This window comes from Carcharhinus amblyrhynchos, chromosome 17 (genome assembly GCF_965287045.1).
Source record: "Carcharhinus amblyrhynchos chromosome 17, sCarAmb.v2.hapA, whole genome shotgun sequence".
NCBI classification, from domain to species: domain Eukaryota; kingdom Metazoa; phylum Chordata; class Chondrichthyes; order Carcharhiniformes; family Carcharhinidae; genus Carcharhinus; species Carcharhinus amblyrhynchos.
This window is the reverse complement of record NC_137340.1, coordinates 42,430,803-42,444,770: the sequence shown is the minus strand read 5'-3', so window position 1 is coordinate 42,444,770 and position 13,968 is coordinate 42,430,803. Positions and strand designations below refer to the sequence as shown.

Here is a 13,968-nt window from a genome sequence, read left to right as displayed (position 1 = left end):
GCAGTTATGAATTTCGTGACTGTGGGAATATGGATGGAGCCACATTCTGTGAGAATGGAATGTCTCCGTCCTCGTGGAGGCAACTTTAGAAGGGGAAATTGGACTCAGGCGTGACAGGACCTACTTCCCGACATAATCCTGCCTCCGCAAGATGGGCAGCAGATTCCCAGCCAACTGCGGCAAGTAGCGAATTCAAAAACATGAATGTGGGTAATTAACAGTTGCTGCCCGAAGGCTTCTGAGGCCTAAATAAAAATGAAGACTCAAAGCTATTTTGGCCTTTATTGTGAGAAGGGAAAGTCCCTCCACAAGAATGCATTTGACCATGACTGTGCCCACTATAGTGGTATGAGCAGCAGATTCTGAGATCCCTCTAAGCTGCTACCATGACACTACCTCCAGTCCCATGACGGATTCCTGACATTGTGCAGGATCTGTGTATCTCCCTTAATATGCAAATATCTAAGGGCTAATTGCCCTTTTAATAAAATGGGCCAGATGCCTGAAAGTTTTTGAAACAGAGAAAGTTCTGCCCAAGATGATCAGATTATGGAGATGAATTATATAATTATAGGATTGTAGAATGGTTACAGAAGCAAAGGAGACACTCCAGTCTGTCATGAATGTGATGGCTCACTGCAAGAGGGCAGCACAGTGGTATAATCGTGAGCACTGCTGCCTCACAGTGCCAAGTGCCAGGTTCAATTCTGGCCTCGGGTCAGTGTCTGTGTGGAGTTTACACATTCTCCCCATGTCTGCATGGGTTTCCTCCAGGTGCTTCTGTTTCCTCCCACCATCCGAAAGACATGCTGGTTAGGTGGATTGGCCATGCTAAATTCTCCCACAGTGTACCCGAACAAGCACTGGAGGATGTTGACGAGGGGATTTTCACAGTAACTTCATTGCAGTGTTAATGTAAGCCTACTTGTGACACTAATAAAAGAGTAACTCACCCAGTCCGAATCCTCTGCCCTTTCCCCTTAGCCCTGAAAAATCCTCTTCAGAAATTATCCAATTTTTTTTAAAGGCCTCAGTTGAATCTACCTTCACCACACCCTCAACCTGTGCACCCCAAGTACCAACCACTCACTGTGTTGGATAGATTTTCCTTGTGTTTCTTTGCTTCAAATAAGTTGGCATCCTTTGGTTCTCGATCCTTTCACCACTGGGAACGGTTTCTCCCTATCAGCTCTGCCGAGGCCCCTCATGTTTTGAACTCCCAAAAAAAGAAAGTAACGATGGCCGGAATTTTACCTCCCTGCCCGCCATGGGAATCGGAGCGGGCGAAGGGCTGACCATAGGAAGATGCGTTGATCTCAGATGGGATTTTATGGTTTTGGATTGCAGCAAGGCTGTAAATTCTGAGTGTATAAGGTCCTGGTGTTGGCCAGTGAAATAATGAGTATGTTATGCCTGTTGCAGGTTTTGTCTTTGTGTCTGTCATCAGATTGTTCTAACACAATAGCATTCCCCAGTGCTGTGAAGCTAATGTTCTTTGTTTTTAGCCTTTTCCACAGAGGAAGCCTGGACCCAGCCGAGTTGTTCACATCTGTAATCTTCCTGAAGGAAGCTGCACTGAGAATGACGTTATTAATCTTGGCCTCCCATTTGGAAAAGTCACCAACTACATCCTCATGAGGGCCACAAACCAGGTATGCAACTTGATTTCAACCACTGTTAATCACAGTTCATCTCTCGTAACATAGTGCGTGTCAAGCATTCCTTCAAAACCAAGCCCAGGTTTAAGCTTAAAGTTCATGGTATTTATTTAGAAGTAAAACAAATAAATCTGCATAGAATTGACAGGTCGCTTGGTTCAATTCAAAAAGGACATCATGGTGGCACAGTGGTTAGCACAGCTGCCTCACAATACCAGGGTCCCGGGTTCAAACCCAGGCTGTGTAGAGCTTGCACATTCTCCCTGTGTCAGCATGGGTTTCCTCCAGGTGTTCCGGTTTACTCCCACAGTCCAAAGATGTGACGATTAGGTGGATTGGCCATGCTAAATTGCCCCTTATTGCCTCAAGATGTGTAGGTTGGGGGTTTGGTGGGGGTAAATATGTGATGTTACAGGGATATGGCTTGGTTATGATGCCCTGTCATTGAGTCAGTGCAGGCTTGATGGGCCGAATGGCCTCCTTCACTGTAGGGACTCTAAAATATCTTCTCATTGTTCTGTAGCAATATCAATACTTCACATGAACCTCCTTCCCATCTATTTTGTTGATTTCTGTCAGCATAACTTTCTATTCCTTCCTCCCTTAGCAAGTCTGTCTTTCCCGTCAGTACATCTATACTGCGGACCCCAACGACTCTTTGCTTGTTAAGTTCCACATTCCACTCATTGTCTGGATAAATACATGCCTCTGATCCTGCAACTTCCATCAGACGTGTCAGTGACCATCTTATATCTGTGGCCCATTTGCACTACATCTTCTCTACATTTACCCCATCAAACCCCTTCCATAAATCTTATATTCCGTTGTCCCTCAGCCTTCTCTTTCTTAGATAAAATAACTCTGGGCTGTTTGAGCACATTATTGATGCTAAGCAGCTGCAAAGTCTCAATTTCCTGCGAGTGTTGTTTCTGAACACTTATTTTGTCAATGTGCTTGACTCTCAGCCACCCTCAGGCACCTAGGGATGGGCAATAAATGCTGGCCAGCCAGCGACACCCATGTCCTGTGGATGAATAAAACAGTTGAAGAGCGGCGGTGTCAAGCTTCAATGCCCAGCCTGAGACACAGCACAGCAATGGTGGCCCAGCCTGAGACACAGCACAGCAATGGTGACTCTGAATGGACTCTAAGTAATCAGAGTGAAAATAATCAGGATGGCACGGTGGCACAGTGGTTAGCACTGCTGTCTCACAGCGCCAAGGACCTGGATTCAATTCCTGGCTTGGTTGACCGTCTGTGTGTGGAGTTTGCATGTTCTCCCCGTGTCTGCGTGGGTTTCCTCCAAGTGCTGAAGTTTCCTCCCACGGTCCAAAGATGTGCGGGTTAGGTGGATTGGACATGCTAAATTGTCACTTTGTGTCAGGGGGGCTGGTAGAGTAAATATGTGGCGTTATGGGGATAGGGCCTGGATGGAATTGTGGTCGGTGCAGACTCGATGGGCTGAATGGCTTCCTTCTGCACTGCAGGGATTCTATGAGATACTTTCCATTTTTCTGCAGCTTTAAGTGTTATGCTTCCTTTTAAACCCAGGTGAATGTCGATCAAAGAATTTTCTAACCTGTTCCATTTTGTTTTAATGATTGAGTCCCTCCAGTGTACTCGAGATGTGTGACGTGCTGGTTTGCCTTCTGTTCCTGCGCGAGAAGCTTCTAAAGTCCATATTGGCAGTTCTCCTCGGTAGCCTGGTTGTCACGGGGAACTCACTGCATTTACAAGCATCGATCTATGTTGTATCTTTCCATGGCATAGTGCATCAGCATATCAAAGGACAGCATTCAGAGCATCACCTTCACTGGGTGTAGAGTGATTATCTTTGGTTGTTTTTGCAGGCTTTTTTGGAGATGGCGTATCCTGAGGCAGCACAGGCCATGGTGCAATTCTATCAGCAGAAACCTCCTGCCATTAATGAGCAACAGCTACTGGTTCGCATGTCCAAACAATACAAGGAACTCAAGCTGAAGGTAAGGTTATATTGAAAGACGTAGCAAGGTCATTACAAAGCAAATAGAAATGAACAGTTAATTGGGGCAGAAGAAATTGATGAACAATGAGTGGCTCGGTGAAAATAGGGCAGCAGGCGCACAGTGGTTAGCGCTGCTGCCTCACAGTATCAGGGACCCAGGTTTCATTCCAGCCTTGGGTGACTGTCTGTGTAGAGTTTGCACATTCTCCCCATGTCTGCATGTGTTTTCTCCGGGTGCTCCGTTTTCCTCTCCCACTCCAAAGATGTGCAGGTTAGGTGAATTGGCCAAGCTAAATATGCCCCTTAGTGTCCAAAGATATGAAGGTTAGGGGGATTAGTGAGGTAAATATGTAGGGTTACAGGAATAGGACAAGGGGATGAGCCGGGGTTAGATGCTCTGTCAGACTCAGTGCAGACTCGATGGGCTGAATGCCTTCCTTCTATGCTGTAGGGATTTTATGATTCTATGAAGGTGAGCTGCCTTTTAGCTGCCTGGGGATTACAGTAAGAAGATAAGATGGAGGGAAATCAGGAATTCACAATTTTGAATCCTGATAAAGAAAGGATTTGAATAGGAAGTGATAAAGTTGCTAGAAGTTCCTGCCTGCCCTTGTTGGATATCTTTGATGAAAATGAAGGAGAGAATTGCTCGGAAACAAGCTCCACGGTGCACTCACCTAGTTGTGAGGCTCATACCATGATAGCTGCTCTCTCCTATATTTTTGCTTGCAAGGACTGCCAGAAGACAAAATATCAGTGCACCATACACTAATGGTTAGTGCGCCAGTCGACAGCACACAAGTGGACAACAAACTAGTGGACAACGTGCCAGTGGACAACTTGCCAGTAGGCAATGTGCCAATGGATAACACACAAGTGGACCATACACAAGTGGACCATACACTAGTGGACAATGTGCCAGTCAATGATAAGCCAGTGGATAATATGCTACAAAACACATTGTGGAAAATTGTTGCAAATCAAAGAAATTTCTCCTTCAATACATTTCTCAAGACTGTCAACTACAGAGACTGGCTGTAGTTTCATACCTGTTCGAGCTAGGCATCCAATGTTTCAGTGGCAGTAGAGGAAGCTGTTTTGCATGTTGAAATTGCACAATTGTTTATCGAGTGATGGAATACACATGCCTAAAGGGTAAATAACCTGTTGCATTGCCAGTATGGAGGCTGCTTGGACTGCCTCTGTAACAAACTTGTACTTCAATGGGACTGCACTGCGGACAAGTGTATATCAAGTGTCGGAAGACTGCTGCTAATGGTGTCCCTGAATTAGATGGTGCATCCCTTTCCACGGTTCATCAGGCTGGTCCATCTTTCTCCTCCATTGCTACAAATCAGTTCAATAGAATTTGAACTTGCTGCCTTCTGGAGAGGAAGGAAATGCCCTTTTTGTTTGTGTTGCTCTGCCACCTGTTAAATATTAAAAACAACTGTAGCAGTATCCCCTATGGGAATCCCTGCCTGGATCAAATTCTGCACTCGGGTCTAATCTGGGCAGGAGAGAAATCAGTCAGAGTTCACTCTGTCACTCGCTTTATAAACTCACCCTCTTAAATCAGAAAATAATCAGCTGAGCTCACACTTTCCAATGTGATTTACCCAGTTACAGCGCCACCCTTCCTATTCACGCGTCTCCATCACAATCACCAGAATAAATAAAGGCATCCTGTTGATTTCCTTTGGTCATATTACTGCGCAAAGCAATTACTTTATTAGCTCAACTGCGGACCAAGCAGTTTGAGTAGCATAAAGGGCAGGGTAACTCAGTGATAGCTATGAAGCTATAAAGTTTCTCCCTGGTGGCCGATCACTTTTAAAGTCCTGCTCTATGGAACAGTGTTTTGACAGAACTGTTCTGTGCAGTAATGTTGGAGCAAGCAGGTTGGTGTGATGTTACATCTGCGCAATTGGCCTCTCGGGTCTGTTCCACCATTCAAGTTCATCGAGGGCTTTTTTCTACAGGGGGGAGTGGGGGGGAGCTTATTGCTCACTCTCCCCAGTAGAATAAGTCGATCATGAATCTAATCTGATTGACCACCACTGAATAGTCCCAGCAGTGGCAGAAGCAAGCAGTGGTCGTTGCTGGGACTACGGCGGTGCGGGTGGGGGGGGGGGGGGGGGGGAGCGGGGGGGGATGATCTCTAGAAATAAGTGCCATATTTGTTAGGATAAGACAAGTGGGTGCTTTTTAGGCCTGGAGGAATTGGGAACAGGGGCAGGGAGGGGAGTGATGGAATCAGATTTCAGAGATGAAAGTTGGAGACACGAAGATGGGGGGGATTAAAATCTTAGGGGGTACGTCTGATGAGCATAAACAGCGCCCCCCCCACCCCCTCCAAAGGAGGTACCTGTTGATTACACTATGGTAGATCTGAAGAACTTGTAGTCATATGCAGGCTAACTGTGATCTCTATTGGCTCAGATTTATTTATAAATCTATAGCTGAAGGTACAATCTAGGGTGCTATAAGACTTCAGCACTATTGCCAGAATACTGTCAGGGCCCATAACCTTTGCAGTATCCAGTGCATTCGGCCATTTTTGATGGCATGTGGGGTGAATTAATCTGTGATGCTGGTGGAGGTTAAGGTGGATCTTCCACTCACTGCAGCAAAATGCTTCAGCCTTGTTTTTTGCACTGACATGCTGGACTCCCCCATCATAGAGCATGGGGATAGTTGTGGAACCTCTATCTCCAGTGAGTTGTTTAATTGTCTGCCATTCATGGCTGGATGTGGCAGGACTGCAGAGCTTAGATATGGTCCATTGATTGTGGTATTGCTGTTTGGTGCCACAAGTAATCGTGTTGAAGCTTCCTCAGGTTGACACCTCTTCTTTATGTCAGCCTGGTTTTGCTCCTGACTTGCCTTCCTGTACCCTTCATTGAACTAGAGCCAATCCCCTGGCTTAGTGGCATGGTAGAGTGGGGGTACATGAGATTCAGGCTATACTCTGAGATATCAAATACTGTAGATACCATGTCCTTCCTGTTGAAAATGACATTTGATTATCTTGTACTGCACTAATGAGGGGTTCAATTTTGAAAATGTTGAGATTGTAAATAAGACTCAGCGGCCTTGCAGTGAACATAAATTAATACAATTTATTGATTACTTCCTCAGTTTCCATTTGTGCAGTGTAGGTGCACAACACTGCACAGTGCAAGGATCTTGATCAACGGGGCTAGTGGGCCAACAAATGGCAGATGGAATTTAGTTTAGATAAATGCGAAGCGATGTAGATTGAGCCAGGACAGACTTATTCAGTTAATGGTAGGGCGTTGGGGAGAGTTATCGGACAGAGATCTAAGGTACAGGTTCATAGCTCCTTGAAAGTGGACTCACAATTGGACAGGGTGGTGAAGAAGGCATACAGCATGCTTGGATTCATTGGTCAAAACATTGAGTACAGCAGTTAACACAGTAAAAAGTCTGACAACACCAGGTTTCAGTCCAACCGATTTATTTGATAGTAAAAGCTTTCAGGTTAGCCCCTTCGTCAGGTGAATGCCATTCACCTGACAAAGCGGCTAACCCGAAAGCTAGTGAATTTACTATCAAATAAATCGGTTGGACTGAAACCTGGTGTTTTCAGACTTTTTACTGTGTTTACCCCAGTCCAACGCCGGCATATCCACATCATTACAGCAGTTAAGACATCTTGTTGAAGTTGTACAAGACATGGTAAGGCCACACTTGGAATATTGTGTACAGTTCTGGTCACCCTATTATAGAAAGAATATTATTAAACTAGAAAGAGTGCAGAAAAGATTTACTAGGATGCTACTTGATGATTTGAGTTATAAGGAGAGGCTGGATAGACTGTGACATTTTTCCCTGGAGCGTAGGAAACTTGGGGTGATCTTATAGAGGTCTATAAAATAATGAGCGGCATGGATCAGCTAGATGGTCAGCATCTTTTCCCAAAGGTAGGGGAGTCTAAACCTAGAGGGCATAAGTTTAAGGTGAGAAGGGAGAGATACAAAAGAATTCAGAGGGGCAATTTTTTACATAGAGGATGATGAGTGTCTGGAACAAGCTGCCAGAGGTAGTAGTAAAGGCAGGTACAATTTTGTCTTTTAAAAAGCATTTAAACTGTTAGATGGGTAAGATGGGTACAGAGCGATATGGGCCAAACGCTGGCAACTGGGACTAGCTTAGTGGTTTAAAAAAAAAGTTGCCATGAACAAGTTGGGCTTATGGGCCTGTTTCCATCTGTAAATCTCTATGACTCTATGGTGGCAGTCTGCTGTAAAACTGTTTCGTCAGAAGGATATATTGATCTTGGAGCAGGTGAAACGAAGATGCACCAGCATAATACCGGTGGTAAAAGGGTTAAAATATGAAGACCGGTTGTTAAGACTAGGCTTACATTCCTTTGAGCAGCAGAGATCGGAAATTCTCTCCCCCTATTCACTATGGATTAAAAATGTCATAACTGTGAATTTTTTTTTATTAACCAAGGGATTATGGAACCATAGGCAGGTAAATGGCGTTAAGGTGCAAATCGGCATTGATTTCGTTGAATAGCAAAGCAGACCTGAAGGGCTGAATTGGCTATTCCTTTTCCCATGCTCCTGGTGTGATCCTCTTTCAATAAACCCATTGCCCACTGCTAGTATAGGTGCATCAGAAACACATGAGGGCAGCATAGTGGTTAGCACTGCCGACTGACAGATCCAGGGACCTGGGTTCGATTCCCAGCTTGGGTCACTAGCTGTATGGAGTCTGCGCATTCTCCCTGTGAGTGCATGGAGATCCTCTGGGTGCTCCGATTTCTTCCCACAGTCCGAAAGACATGCTGGTTAGTTGCATCAGCCGTGCTAAATTCTCCCTCGATGTGGCGGCCAGTGGATTTTCACAGTAACTTCATTTCAGTGTTAATGTAAGCCTACTTGTGACACTAAGAAATAAACTTTAACATTAAAAACATGCTATTATTACACTGGTGCTGCTTAACATTTTAGTCCCAAACCACCCCTAATATAGTTACATGCTTGACAGCAACAGCCTTCAGTCTGCTGGCCATTTGTATGATGGATTTAAAAAATACATTGCTTAGCATTTCGCACCTTACAGGGGGAATAATTATTACTTTAGCTTCTTTTGAAGTGGACTTCAGTTCTAAAGAATCCAAGAAGAAAACTAGCTTGATCACCTACTTAATCAGCTGTGGCTGGCAGGAGACATCAGTTTTACCCATGACATGTTTTAATTTGCATTCTTTGAATTCTCCTTAGAAACCAGGAAAGAACGTTGACTCGATCATCAATGATATTAATTCTCAAAAGGAGAGGGAGATGCACAAAGACTGGGACAGCAGGTAAAGTTATGCATTTTATTAATGTCGTAGAAGAATCATAGAATCCCTACAGTGCAGGAGGAGGCCATTTGGCCCATCAAGTCTGCACTGGCAACAATCTCAGCCAGGCCCTATCCCTATAACCCCACGTATTTACCCACTGATCCCTCTAATCAACGCATGTGGGACACTAAGGGGCAATTTGTCATGGCCAATCAACATAACCCGCACATCTTTGGACTGTGGGAGGAAAATGGACCACCCGCAGGAAACCCAGGCAGACACAGGGAGAATGTGCAAACTCGACACAGGGACTGACCCAAGCTGGGAATTGAACCCAGGTCCCTGGATCTGTGAGGCAGCAGTGCCAACCACTGTGCCACAGTGCCACTCCAAAACAATAATCCTAATACAATCCTAATGCAATAACAACTGCAGTCATTTTGCTAGTTCAAATAATTTGTTTAGAATGTTGCCATGCTGGCAAGTTAAATTCACATCAGAATGAAAATACACAGGGGTGTATTTGTGTAGATATAGAGAAGGTAGCCAATAATATGATTATGTTACTGTTGATCTCTGGTGAGAAGATTGTACCATTAACTCATTTCCATCTGACTGGTGATCTCTGAGTGAAAACCCTAATTGGAACGGGGGAGGAAAATCTGGTAGCATCTTGGTAGAGTCTACCTTGAAGGTTAAAGTTTAAAGGTTAAAAATTTAAAGGGACGGCTTAAAGGATTGAGGAGGGGCTGGGGAGCCAATCTTGGGGCAAAAGTATGGGTGAACTACCTGTTGGCGGCAATATTCTTGAGGGATCGGGATGGAGTATTTCACAAGATAACAGACATTCGGGTCATTATCACAATGTTGTTTGTGGGATCTTGCTGTGCACAAATTGGCTGCCACTTTCTTACATCAAACAGTGGCTACAGATGCTTCACCAGTTGTGCGATATTCTGAGATCGTGATGACACTACACAGATGGCAGTGTTTCTGTTCTCTTTTCAGTCCTCACTTCTGGCTGAGTTTTCTGTGTGGCCTCTGGATAGACCGCTCAACTCCGAGTACCAATGGACAGAACTGTGATGAGCTAAGCCACATAACATCCAGTGGACCTGTTGTCAACTTTAGCCACTGGTTTATTGTACTTTACAACTGGATTAATTCTTTTAGGTAGCTTGAAAGCATGACCTGTCTCCTTGGAAAATTCCTAATGTTCTTTATAAACATTATCTGGCACATTTTTCAACATTTGGGAATATGCTTTTTATATATGAGTCAAGTCTTCCAGTCAAGTTAAGTCAGAGGGCGAGAGATGCTTGGAACAGGACTGTTCAGTTCATATTTTGATATCCGTCTGTCCCCATCTTTATATCTTTGACTTTATATCATTACTTACACTTAAATAGGAAAACGTACAGTGATGTGGAAAAGTGGGAAAACAAGGGTGGTTAACAATCAGAGTTCCTCTGCAGTACAAGAGTTTGATCAGGAGATGCAAAACTGAGAAACTGAATCCCCACTGGTGAGGTTGTATATTTATAACTTAATACATTTACACAGGCAACTTTCATTGTAAATGTGGACAGGGGTGAAAGAATTAACTTGCATTTCATTGCATTTTCCACATCCTCAAGACATCCCAATGTGCCACTGGTAGTCACTGTTGTAATGTGATGGCCAATCTATGCACAACAAACACCCAGAAACAGCCATGAGATGAATGACGAGATTAATTGCTTTTAGTAGTAATGGTTGGAGAATGAACATCAGCCAGGACACTAGGGGAACTCCCCTGATCTTCTTTAAACAGTTTTACGGGACTTAAATGTTTATTTGAGAAGAAGGTGGCACAGCGATTAACACTGCTGCCTCATAACACCAGAGATCCGGGTTCAATTTGACTGTCTGTGTGGATTTTGAACATTCTCCCCCTATTTGCATGGGTTTCCTCTGGGTGCTCCGGTTTCCTCCCACAGTCCAAAAGATGTGCTGGTTAGGTTAATTAGCAATGGTAAATTGCCCCTCAAAGAGACTAGCAGGGTAAATATAGGGATAGAGCCTGTGTGGGTGAGCTGTCAGTGCAGGCTCGATGGGCCAAATGGCCTCCTTCTGTAGGGATTCTATGATGTCCAGCCAGCCACCCCGGTGTGTGGAATACAGTTGTAGTGTAAGTCATCCAGCCTGGGTGGCAGCACTGAGGCAATGGGAGTGAGTGGTAGTGGGCAGGGTGGGGGTTCTATGGTTCTTCCATGGTTCAAACAGGTTTATTTGTAGCAAAAGCTGCAAACTATCGGGACAGGCTTTCGGGAACTCCCAGCCACCTGACGAAGGGATAGCCTGTCCCGAAAGCTTGCGGCTTTTGTTACAAATAAACCTGTTTGGACTTTAAGCTAATGTTGTGGAATTTCCTTCTGTTTTACCCCAGTCCAACACCGGCATCTCCACATCATCTTCTATGGTTCTACAGATATGGGCCAACAATCTTTGGCTATTCCCGACGACAGGATCTTTCAGTCCCACTGATGGCTGTGGCCCTCTGCTGCGACTTTCCCAGCAGTGGAGAGTGCAAACAATAGGAAAACCGATTGAAGGTGATGAGATAGGAAGGTCCGGTCAATGGTGGGCTGATTCCACTGTTGTAAAGTATGCCTTATGGGGTGGAGTGTAAAAAAAATACTTCCCCGATCTCACTTTACTTTAAAAGATGCCACCCAGAATCACACTGATATACTCCCGTGACGAATCATTCCTCATGCCTCTGAATGAGAATACTGAGTCAGCATTAACCCAGGCTAAAACCTGGGAAATTTCCCATTATGGATCTGCAAACAATAGAGACTAGATTGAGAATGACCAAATCCAACCCACAGAGCTACTAATTCAATACTGAAACAGTATTTCCCATTTGAAATGACGCTCAGAAAACCACACTAAAGGGAAAGTACAGAGGGTTTCCACTGACATTCTGTCACTGAGTATTGTTTTATACAATTAGACCATTTCTCGTTACAGATTGGAAAGGCCCAGGTCCCGCAGCCCACTCATTCGGTCACACAGCCCCCGGATGGAACTGCATAGTCCAAGCTTGACTTCCTGTAGTTCTTCCCAGCGTTCCTCACTGAGCCCCAGGAGGAGCAACCTGAGCCCCATGGCCATCAGCAGGGGAGAGCGGAATAATGGAATGGAAAGAAAAGGATCTCAGGACTACTTGTCTCATAAAAGACGAGAGGAGGATAAAGAATCCACACTAAAGAACTATTGTGAGATGAATCGTGATGGATCTGACAAGTGGAGCTATGACAGAAAACAATACTTTAAGCCAAGTGGGCGATCTAGCCCAAAGTCACTGGAGGACAAAGGAGATGGACACCAAGGTCATAAAGATAAATATGGAAAATCTAGCCAAAGCCCGAATCTATCTCAGTCCAAGCACAAGATCCGAAAGAAAGAGGATTATAAGAAAGAACAAAAGCTTAATTCAATAAAGAGTCAACACTCAATGCGGACTAAAGGGAAAGAGAGTGAGGTCCATCAGCAAGCAGGGAAGGGAAGAACCTCAGGCAGCCAAGATCAGACTGAGGACAAGGGTGAACATAACAGTCTGACATCTCCAATTCTGACAGACACAATCCATGCAGCTCTTGAACAGGATGAAAGGACAGAGCAGAAAGATGACACATCTGATAGTGAGGTGAGAAAAAGATGTCATGGCCATGTTCCAATTCAATGTAAGCAATCATATCCACCATTATCACTGGCCACTGTTCATGCACAGTCCCATTTCAGGCAGATCTTGTATCAAAGTGTATAAAGAAAGAACTTTTATTTATTCAATGACTTTCACACTTTATTAAGTCCTTTAATGTTTTGTCACACTTATTTTTGGTTCATGCAATGTGAGTGTCGTTGGCTGGGCCAAAATTTGTTGCTCATCCCTGAGGGCTTTTAGAAGTTAACCACATTGCTGTGGATCTGGAGTCACATGTAGGCCAGGCCATTAAGGACGGTAGATTTCCTTCCCGAAAGGACGATAAAAAACTTCAGATACAGTATTTACAAGAGGTTTCACTGCAAAAACTGTCTCATAGAATCACATGCTAGAATTTTACCACCTCACCCACATGAGTCTGATAAGATCCCGCCCGAGGCCAATAGAGAATGCCATTCTGCGAGCCTTGTCCACCCCGATTCTGGGGCGACTGTTCCGGTAAAATTCCGGCAATATGACTCATAGAGGTTTACAGCAGGGAAACAGGCCCTTTGGCCCAACTGGTCCAAGCAGCCCAGTTTTTACCATTAAGCTAGTCCAGATTGCCTGCAAATGGCCCATATCCCTCTGTACCTATCTGACCCTTGTAACTGTCTAAATGCTTTTTAAAAGACAAGATTGTACCTGCCTCTACTACTACTTCTGACAGCTTGTTCCAGACACTCACCACCCGCTGTGTGAAAAAATTGCTCTTCTGAACCCTTTAATATCTCTCCCCTCTCACTTAAACCTATCCTCTCTAGTTTTAGATTCCCCTATCTTTGGGAAAAGATATTGACTATCTAGCTGATCTATGCTCCTCATTATTTTATAGATCTCAATATGATCACTCCTCAACTTCCTTTGCTTCAGAGAAAAGAGTCCCAAACTATCCAGCTTCTCAGTAGGTTCAGTTGAGTGGGAACAGATGAATGAATGTTTCAGGGCAAGATACATTGGCCCCAGAGGGAGGTCAATCTGGTGGCAGGGTGTGGGGGCCTGTGGTGAAGAGTAGAGGAAGCAGAGCTGGTGTGGGGATAGGAAAGGACAGGCCATCCCAGAGGGGAGAAAGGGTGTTGATCAAGATTGGGGAAAGGTTTGGTGGGGAGGGAAGATGGATGGTGCGGTGGGGTGGGGAGGGTGGTGTCAATTGGACATGGACCAAAGTATTTCAATCCCAGTAAGGCAGCAAGGTGAGTCAATTAGTATGGGGAAGGGGTTCAGGGGTGGGGTGCATAGTGATCCCAGAGAG

At 44.7% G+C, this 13,968-nt stretch overlaps 1 protein-coding gene across 2 annotated transcripts in view; it reads left to right on the top strand.

Annotated features, from left to right (window-relative positions):
* rbm20 (RNA binding motif protein 20) overlaps positions 1-13,968 on the top strand; it is a 214,273-nt gene that overhangs the window by 148,972 nt on the left and 51,333 nt on the right. For both annotated transcript variants that reach the window (XM_080205310.1, XM_080205309.1), the window contains exons 6-9: positions 1,506-1,652; positions 3,509-3,640; positions 8,901-8,983; positions 11,981-12,659. In XM_080205310.1, coding sequence (XP_080061436.1) covers positions 1,506-1,652; positions 3,509-3,640; positions 8,901-8,983; positions 11,981-12,659 — 1,041 coding nt within the window. The remainder of the gene's footprint in view (positions 1-1,505; positions 1,653-3,508; positions 3,641-8,900; positions 8,984-11,980; positions 12,660-13,968) is intronic.